The 10,278-nt window shown below is 44.4% G+C and overlaps 1 protein-coding gene across 1 annotated transcript in view; it reads left to right on the top strand.

Moving 5' to 3' along the window:
- Positions 1 to 368: 368 nt before the first annotated feature.
- The window catches only part of LOC126424615 (atherin-like), a 134,358-nt gene continuing 124,448 nt past the window's right edge, over positions 369 to 10,278 (top strand). The window contains exon 1 of the mRNA XM_050087353.1: positions 369 to 614. Within this exon, the coding sequence (XP_049943310.1) occupies positions 369 to 614 (246 nt within the window). The remainder of the gene's footprint in view (positions 615 to 10,278) is intronic.

The raw sequence follows: 10,278 nt of genomic DNA, 5'->3' as shown, positions 1-10,278 counted from the left end.
TCGTGCTGTAGAACCGTTGGGCCGATTTGCGAAGAGCTTTGGGCCTTTCAGTGCCGAGGCAAGTGCGACCACGTGTAGTTGGAAGTAGTGTGTTTATCTGTGGTGTCGGAAGCAGTATCGAAGTACTGCAGCGCTTGTGTGGTGAGGATTCGAAGCAGGCGTGTGTGACACAGGCTTTAGTGCTGCGTTTGAAAGAAATTTACACTGAGTGTGAAGTCGTGTTTGTGAGCGACGTCTACTCCGGGAAGAAGTGACGAGTGTTTACTGTTGGTGTTAAGTGAGTGTGCAGTGAGGGCACTGAGTGGCGTTTAGTATCTGTTTAGGGTGAAGCTGTGTCGTTCAGTGCGTGCTGTGGTGACGCAGGCGAGATGCGTTCCCCGGCGCCACGTAGTGCTCGCGCCGCCCCCGGCGGCTCGGGCGCCGCCTCCACGGCCCCCGGCGCCGCCCCCGGGTCTGGAGCCGGCGGCTCAGCGGCATCGGGAGGCGCTGCGACGCCACCTCCGCCCCCAGCGTCTTCATCCACCGGCGCCGCTGCGTCCGCGGCGGCCGGAGGCGGCAAGAGGGGCCCAGGGGCGGCTCTGCCCCCACCGCCCCCCAGCAAAAAGAGGAAAGTGGTGAGTACCATCTTATCCGCGATATACACGTCACGGTGTCGTTAATTACGGAATACTACGATACGACGAGTCAACTTTTAACGATGACACTGCGAGCCCGAATGGCGGCCATGTTGTCATACAAACACGGTATATTATCAAGTATTGGGACGTCCTCAGACATACTAAAAGTTACGTATTGTCCTCTGTCCCCTGTAGTGTCAATATTTGTCCGTATTGCCTGACGACTGATAAATGAAATATAAATGATTACGCTGTAAGTTCAAATTAAAATAATCTTGATCATTTTCTTCATGTGGGGCACCACAGTGCACCACAGTGGCTTATTTGTTAAAGGACATTTTGTATTCTTCACTTCCGCTGTTTCTCACAGGTATTAAGTTCATGTTACCTTGCACGATTCGGGCTTACATGCTTAAAATTTACACCCTGTATAACGTGCAAGTGTCTGAATTAAAAACGGAAATCTTACTGTGTGAAGTAACAGTAATTATTGTAACTGCCACTTTATAGGAAACTGTATGTGCTCGCTTTCATTGTCGAACAGGAAATTGTTGGAATATATACAATATAACGATCAAATATATATCAGTATATTCTCTTTAGGAATAACAATGAATGAAAGCGCTCAGTTTGTCCGTCTATTGTGCCATCAGGTGTGGTGTGGTAAATATTCTTATCAGTAAACCAGGCCAAAAAGTTATACATGGTAATTCCATTTGTTAACCAGTGTTGTGTTTATCTGTGTCACTTAAATAGTTTAAGTACAGTATATACTGGTCAGACAATGGGAAAACACCGCATAATTCAGAGTCAATGTAATGATAGGTGTCGCTGCTCGTTGTGACAAAAGATGTAATTGTCTTAGGCGCACTGTTGTGTAATTTATCCGCATTATTCCGTGCATCCGGTATTATTCGTTTGACATGTTTCACTACTCTTTACCCGTCTTCTGGTGTCGCGTTTACAATTGCCTCCTTCAAAAGTCTTTCCACGTCAGTCATATTATGGCTTGTGTTGCGAAACAAATTCTAATAATTGCCCCCCCCCCCCCCCCACACCGCTGTCAAGTTATAGTCAACCGGTATGTTACAGTTCTTTTTTTCCCTTGTTACCTTTGTGGGCGCCTTGTCTTGTGTAGCTGAACGATGGGGAGCGCTATCCATAAAAATCATACCTTTTTTGGGTAAGGTTCGAAGCACATAGTCTTCGAACCATTTCAGAAAATTATTGTGGTTCACCTCCTCGTGGTACTCGTCTGCATGCGCCACAATTATTCTCTTCCGACTGCCTATCGGAGCTGCCATATTCTCTTCGAATTTTCTGTTTCTGTTTATTTTCTTTTTACCGGAGTCCACATTCTCGCGGCTGCTCTCTTAATAAACGTACTTGACAGTCGCGATTTCGCTGTAATATTACCAGTCGGCAACCAACTGTGAAACGCACCCATGCGTCATCTTCTGAGAAGACACTGTTCTCCCGTCAACCATGTTTACATCTTTCATATGCATAATAAGTCACGCGTCTCTGCCATCTGTTACGCATAGAAAATATGAAGACACGGTTGACACGAGTGTCCTCGTAGTTGCTTGAGAATGGTACAATAGCCCGAATTCAAAATACTCGTTCCAATCTTGGGCACCATGCAGTTCTACTTTTCTTAACGAAAAGTTGATTATCACACGAACGTGAACAGTCCGGCTCTGTTACTGGTCAATATGTTACCAGAAACCTTATTTCGAACTGACGTTCGTTGCTTTCGTTAACTTTCAACCAAAGTTTTAGCTTCCAACATAACCTAGACGTCGGACATTTGCAGATGAGTGTGACTCAGCAACATACTTTTCGAAGGGGGTGGGGGAGGCTGTAGGTTGCACTGTCAAACTCTATCCGAAATGCTGTCATTTCTAAAATGCGTTACGTAGTTGACATCTTGGCTGTTTTCGTTTCTTTCAGTCGCATTTTTAATATACGTCTGTCGTATGTTTTGTGGATAATGTGTTTCTTTAAAATGGGGGCGTAAGTCATGTTGTTCGCTAGCATTCATACGTCCTAGTAAACTGTTTTTAAAGCTAACATCGCATAATTATTTATTTACAACAACCGGTGTTTGCTGTCATCTTCGTTTTCAGAAATTTTTGTTATAAAATGAACTCATATGCCAAGTTGTTATGTAGATGAAATGTTGCACCTTATGAAAGATTTGCCACAAATAAAATATTGAAAATGAAAAGGCGCCTTCTGTTCATGGCCGTGTCTATATATGTAGATGTAGATGATCGTTACGTCATGAAAAACAGTACACAATAAAATGTGCAGTAGCACACTGTGTTGTGTGATGTAATAGTCATGTTTGAGCGCTACGTAGACGGACATGGCCATGTACACATGGAGCTTTTTGGTTTTAAATGTTTATGCATGACAAAGCTTTGCATAATGTGCTACGTCTTATCTGCATGTCAAGTTGGCGTGAGGTTCCAACTCAAAATGAACACATTTTATAACAAAAATTTTTGAAAACGTGTAGATGACAGCAAAGTCTGTCGGAACTCGTTGTTGTAAATAAAGAAATAATTATGCGATCTTTGCTTTAGAAAATTTTTACCAAGTTTTTACCAAGTAAAACAGATCCCTGCTTCTGATTTCTCAACATGAGACAACTCAAGTCTTCATACGTCTGGTGCAAATAGCAATTCATTTACGGGAACGATGTTTTGGTTTGTTGTAAGTTACACACCGATAAAAGTTTTATAAATTAAGCTGTGGTCAAAGGGTGATCTGTAGCCTATTCCGGTCGAGATTACGTTGCAATCCGACACTCTGGGTCAGTGTTGACAAAGTCAAAAAACACGATTTCCCAGCAATTTTATTGAAATACATTGTACGTTTCGTGGTTGAGACACGCTTTCCTGATGAAAACCATTATATCGTGCCACTGTTCTGGTATATTCCAGTTCAGTATGTTCCAACCCGTTAGTCACTGCAGACTCTCGCATATATGTGACGTCATCGGTCGCCCAGCGCCGTTTACCGTTCTTAACTAGTGGGTTGGGTTGTTTGGGGAAGGAGACCAGACAGCGAGGCCATCGGTCTCATCGGATTAGGGGGGGACGGGGAAGGAAGTCGGCCGTGCCCTTTCAGAGGAACCATCCCGGCATTTGCCTGGAGCGATGTAGGGAAATGACGGAAAACGTAAATCAGGATGGCCGGACGTGGGATTGAACCATCGTCCTCCCGAATGAGAGTCCAGTGTGCTAACCACTGCGCCACCACGCTCGGTGAACTAGTCCTACATTTTTCATCCAGTATACAGTGTGTATAAAATTACGTTTATCAAATTTTAGTTTTAGAATAGTAGGTGAAAAGAAACAATTTCCTTATGTGACAAAAATATCGCAGGTACATTGTTTCCCCACTAGGACTTCATGAAAGTTTTGATGCTATGGCTGTTCGGGGAAAGAGTTCAAACTTCCTTGTGATGCATATTGTCTTGTATTTGTCGCTAACATATGGATTTCCGACTGAAATTGCAACCATTATATATGAGACACCTGGTTGTTTTGAGCGGGTTACACATTCATTAGAACGCAACTGTCATTTGTGCGTTAATGTAAGCGTACGGCATTTTCAGCAACATTTCTACAGCAATGTGTCTCACAAGACAGTTCGAACATCATCTCAACATCACTAGCTTGAAACCCTCCCTGCACCCCTAGCGGGGGAACAGTGCACCTGCGACATTTTTTGTCGCTAAAAGCATTGTTTCTTTTTATGTCCTCTAAACACTCAAAAATTTTGTGAACATAATTTTTTTACACCCTGTATATGCACATAATATATACCATAATACACGGTGAACATTTGCCTTATTATTACCATTATTAGTATTACTATACGTATTACTTAATAGTAATGCGTTTTTTCCGAATTTACCTTGCAGTTTTTATGGTTTATAACGGGAAGTCCGTCAAATATTTAGCGGACGAGATCTTATGAAGATAGCGATATTGGCTTAGTGCCGTTAACCATGACATCGCGGTCGGCAGTATTTCTTAATGGAGGCAGTTGTGTCTGGTCTGTTGCTTTAGCCGAGATCCGGGTCAGGTTCGAAGAAAGTTTGTTAGCTGGCGAAGGGAGCGAATTTTTAATCTTTTCCTTCCTCCGTACATTATGCATTCCATCGTAAGATTTACGTCCTATCTGGAAACGACAGTTTCTCTTATGTGGTCAGATATTTTCAGATGTCGAACATACACCGGTTCCCGTGAGATCACCGAAGTTAAGCGCTGTCGGGCGTGGTCGGCAATTGGATGGGTGACCATCCAGGCCGTCATGCGCTGTTGCCATTTTTCGGGGTGCACTCAGCCTCGTGATGCCAACTGAGGAGCTACTCGACCGAATAGTAGCGGCTTCGGTCAAGAATACCATCATAGCGACAGGGAGAGCCGCGTGCTGACCCCACACCCCTCCTATCCGCATCCTCCACTGAGGATGACACGGCGGTCGGATGGTCCCGGTAGGCCACTCGTGGCCTGAAGACGGAGTGTTTTTTTTAAACATTTTCGAAGATGTTACCTATACAATTATTCCCGCTCGACAGCTCTGTAATGTGATTTATCACATCGGAGGCTCAATGGCTACGTGAGCTGTGTGGAGAGCGAGTCGGGTATTCATAACGTTTAGTAAAGTGACTTTTTTGAGCTGCTTGACTTGATTTAACTGATAAAAGATGGCCAGTTGTATCGTATCCTTCACTATTTCGCCTCTACCGCTCTTAATCCGTAGATCATGTCCACAATAAATATTGCGTTAGGGAACGTATCATAGAGGTGGCGGATGGTTTACTCTACTTGAGCCAGTACAGACGGAAAAGTACGTCTCGTATGGGTTCCCCACTTTATAGAAATGATGTGCATAGCATGATCTGCGTTGTTAGAAGTGTCATTGCCGTGACTTGCTGTTCGGCGCCGCTACTGGTATCGTGACGTAGGGTTCAAACATTAGCGTCAGTGTGCACCCAAAGTTGCAGGCAGACAACGTGGGCGTGGACGAGTTGAGGAGGTCTGTACTCTTAAAGCAGCTTTATCAAAACAGCAGCATTAACAGAATACGGAGACGTTCTTTTTCTGCACGGGGATGGAGGAAAATGATTCGTAATTTCTAATTAATTCACGATATGGGAATTGTTCCTGGGAGAGACCGACGGCCAGATGCGACACAAATTTCTGAAGAAGTTGCCATTGCCATGGGTGAGATTGTTGGTCCTAATGTGCGATCTTCAAGCAGTGCACGAACTGCGTCACGAAAGCTGAACGATCCATGGTCCACCGTCCGGAAAGTGCTGAGAGCAATTGTGAAATTGTATCCTTTCTTGAAAGGGCTGAAGTTGACGACATGGGACTGTTGAGCATTTTGTGGAGAGATGAGGCGCACTTTATTCTCTCTGGGACAGTGAACAGTCAAAACTGTCGATTTTGGGTGATAGTCACCGCCAGCGAACATTCACGAACTTCGCCTGCATAGTGAACGCGTCTCTGTGTCGTGTGGCTTCACGTGACAGTTCGTGATTGGCCCATTTTTTTCTTTAAGGAACACGGACTGCAAGGACCAAGGATAAGCAGCGTGAACGACAGACAGAACTGTGATATGCTACGCTGACGTTTACTGGAGAGAGAAGCCGCGGACTCAACTGTTTTGATGCACGATGGAGCTTCACCTGACATTGCTCGTGAGGTCACTCGGTTACTCGTAAAATGTTTGGAAAAAATAATTATCGGCCTATCGGTCCAAGCTGCGTGGTCACCAAGGTCACCAGATTTGAACCCGTGTGGTTTTTGGCAGTTGGGTTACCTGGAGGACGGGAAGTATCTGAGAGACACTAACACACGTTGGAGGTTGAAGGCGAGGATGGCGAGAGCGTTAGCGAACATGGCTTCTGTGATGTTTCGCGCAGCAGTGGGGCACTCGCTAGTGCGGTTCCAGGCTGTCGTGGGTGTAGATGTCACTTTTTTTAATGCTTTCTAAGCATAAACAAGTCCCCTAGAACTTAGAACTACTTAAACCTAACCAACCTAAGAACATCACACACATCCATGCCCCAGGCAGGATTCGAACCTGCAACCGTAGCAGCAGCGCGGTTCCGGACAGAAGCGCCTAGCCGGCCGAAGTGGCCGCGCGGTTCTGGCGCTGCAGTCTGGAACCGCGAGACCGCTACGGTCGCAGGTTCGAATCCTGCCTCGGGCATGGATGTGTGTGATGTCCTTAGGTTAGTTAGGTTTAACTAGTTCTAAGTTCTAGGGGACTAATGACCTCAGCAGTTGAGTCCCGTAGTACTCAGAGCCATTTGAACCATTTCAGAAGCGCCTAGAACCGCTCGGCCACAGCGGCCGGCGATGGTCACTTTGAACGTCGTTTGTGACCGGGAACGTAATAATGGCATCCAACTAACAAAATGTTACCGTCTCATGTGGTAATTAAAATGTGTTTGTTTGAATGGTTTATTCGCTATTTCTCTTCCGAAAGTCCTTACGAATGTTTCCACGAAGTTTCATTGTCTCACGATCACTCGTTTTTCATGAGGCACTTTCATATATCGAAAATATAAGTATAACCGCTCTGTACGTGTGCGTGGGTACGTAATAGCTGTTCAAGGAATCCTAACTCACTACCGACGTCTATTAAAGAATTTGTCAATGATATAGCAGCTCTGTGGGAGAGACATGTTTAATCTGATTTTAATGACATTATTAATGACATAACGCAAAAAATCATTCGTAGGGCTGTTCGATCACCATTTGTTCAGCGCCCTGTGATAAATCAGGGCAACTTAAGTTCACTTTCCTTAATCCTGACATATTTCAGTAATCATTATCTGTAAAATGAAACCAGTACAGGAAGTCCAACAGCTCCAAAGAGCCACTTGAAAAATCGTTAATACCCGAGATGAATGGAAACAGTCATGTACGAGGGTAATCACAAAAGTAAGGTCTCTTTTTTTTATAAGTACATAGACCTGTTTATTTCTACACTGGCGTACGTCAGTTTACAGCTTGAACATTTAGCTATTTTTCGACATAATCATCATTTCTGTCGATGCATTTTTGTAGATTCTGTGGCAGTTTTTGTATGCTCATATCATATTAGCTCGCCGCCATGCTGTTCAGAAAGTTATGAACCTCTTCTTTCACCTCTTCGTCGGAGCTGAATCGCTGGGACCACAATTAACGCTGACAGGTACTGTGAGACTCTGAAAAAACTCAAACTGGCAATTCAGATCCGGAGAAGAGGAATGTTGATCAACGGCGTAGACATTCTCCATGACAACGCTCGCCCACACGTCAGTCGGCAAACCGTTGCTCTCCCGCAACAGTTTCAGTGGAACATAATCACCCACCCACCCCATAGTCCTGACTTGGCGCCCAATATCACCTGTTCCCTAGGTTAAAAGAACATTTGGCCGGAAAGCGATTCACCTCCAAAGACAAGGTGAAAGAAGAGTTTCATAACCTTCTGAACAGCATGGCGGCGAGGTGGTACGACATGGGCGTACAAAAACTGCCGGAGCGTCTACAAAAATGCATCAACAGAAATGGTGATTATGTCGAAAAATAGCTAAATGTTCAAGATGTAAACTGATGTAAACCATTGTAGAAATAAACAGGTCTATGTACCGGGTGATCAAAAAGTCAGTATAAATTTGAAAACTGAATAAATCACGGAATAATATAGATAGAGAGGTAAAAATTGACACACATGCTTGGAATGACATGAGGTTTTATTAGAACCAAAAACAAACAAACAAAGTTCAAAAATGTGCGACAGATGACGCTGGACAGCAAAACGTCAGTGACTGCGCATTACAATCGTGTTACAGAATCGCATCATCCCCAGCCTGGCTGATAAACACCTGCTGGAACGTACTATGTTTATGCAGGATGGTGCTCCACCCCATATTGCTAGACGCGTGAAAGATCTCTTGCGCGCGTCGTTTGGTGATGATCGTGTGCTCAGCCGCCACTTTCGTCATGCTTGGCCTCCCATGTCCCCAGACCTCAGTCCGTGCGATTATTGGCTTTGGGGTTACCTGAAGTCGCAAGTGTATCGTGATCGACCGACATCTCTAGGGATGCTGAAAGACAACATGCGACACCAGTGCCTCAGCATAACTCCGGACATGCTTTACAGTGCTGTTCGCAACATTATTCGTCGACTACAGCTATTGTTGAGGAATGATGGTGGACATATTGAGCATTTCCTGTAAAGAACATCATCTTTGCTTTGTCTTACTTTGTTATGCTAATTATTGCTATTCTGATCAGATGAAGCGCCATCTGTCGGACATTTTTGAACTTTTGTATTTTTTGGTTCTAATAAAACCTCATGTTATTCCAAGCATGTGTGTCAATTTGTACCTCTCTATCTACATTATTCCGTAATTTATTCAATTTTCAAATTTATACTGACTTTTTGATCGCCCGGTACTTCTAAAGAAATAGGAGACCTTACTTTTGAGATTACCCTCGTATTAAAGATTTTTCTCAAGTGACTCTTTTGAATCGATGGCCTTGTTGTAGGTTAATAGTCCGATTATGCGGATAATCTGCAGATACTGAAAGTCGCATCTGAGCAAAACATAGCAGAGTAGCCGTCAACCCTTCTGTTTATCACTGGGTGCTTTAATACATTATTTCGCGTCTAGCTTTGCAACAGTGATAAGCAGGGGGGGTCCGCAGGAGCTGATAAGCCACGTAGGCTTAAACTACAATATGAGTCAAAGAAAAACAGCAGCTGCTTGATTCTGTCATCCCTTCTCTTTAAGACATATGATTACGTGGTGTGCTTATCTGCATTTAAAGTAAACTCCATACACAGGCCCTGGTGGGCTCATCTGTACCGACCGAGCGCCGTGTCTTCCTCCGGCAGTGGTGACATTGGGTGCGGTACGGATGGGGGTGGACTCGGCGCGCCGCTCTCCCGCGGTTTATGAGGTTTCACGACCTGGAGCAGCTGCTACTCGGTCAAGTAGCTCCTCAGTTGGCATTCGGGCATGAACTCATTATAGCGAAACCAGCGTTCTAGTTCTGTGTCGTCAACGTTTAAATGACAGCGTTCCTTTCATCTAACAAAATTATTATTCTTGATTCGTTACGTGTTTCGACTCATGCCATCTTGTGTTGGAGACCATTGAACTCAAGCACACAGATGTCACAACAGACCTCTTCGATTTTTACCATAGTTGAAGCTCAGGGCGGTGTCGTCAATTTCCTAAAGCAGTCTGACGGAAAAAAAAACTTGAAAAAATTGTCTTCGAAAATTACTGTTAAATGGAAAACACCTGCAAAAAACTAACGCTGTAGCCAGTAGTTGAGTATACACTGTGGAATCTGACAATTGTACACTACCTGATCCAAAGAATATGGGCCCCTCTTAGTGGACATCAATTCAGGGTCCGTCCACACTGTGCCTTTGTGACGGCTTGAACTGTGCTGGGGCGCTCTGTGAGGTGTCTGAGTGTTTGAGGCTCTGTGCAGTGTGGTGCATTTCTGGAGAGTTGTTCACAAACTGTTGACTCATAGCTGCCGCTTCGTTACATGGTACTTACACAGTCAGTCTGTCTTCGTGTCCGAAATTTTCCTCTAATGTACTAAGTTTGTTAAAAAAATCC

The sequence above is a fragment of the Schistocerca serialis genome, chromosome 10 (assembly GCF_023864345.2).
Source record: "Schistocerca serialis cubense isolate TAMUIC-IGC-003099 chromosome 10, iqSchSeri2.2, whole genome shotgun sequence".
NCBI classification, from domain to species: Eukaryota; Metazoa; Arthropoda; class Insecta; order Orthoptera; family Acrididae; genus Schistocerca; species Schistocerca serialis.
The sequence above is the reverse complement of the archived record's forward strand: the minus strand, read 5'-3'. Positions and strand labels throughout refer to the sequence as shown.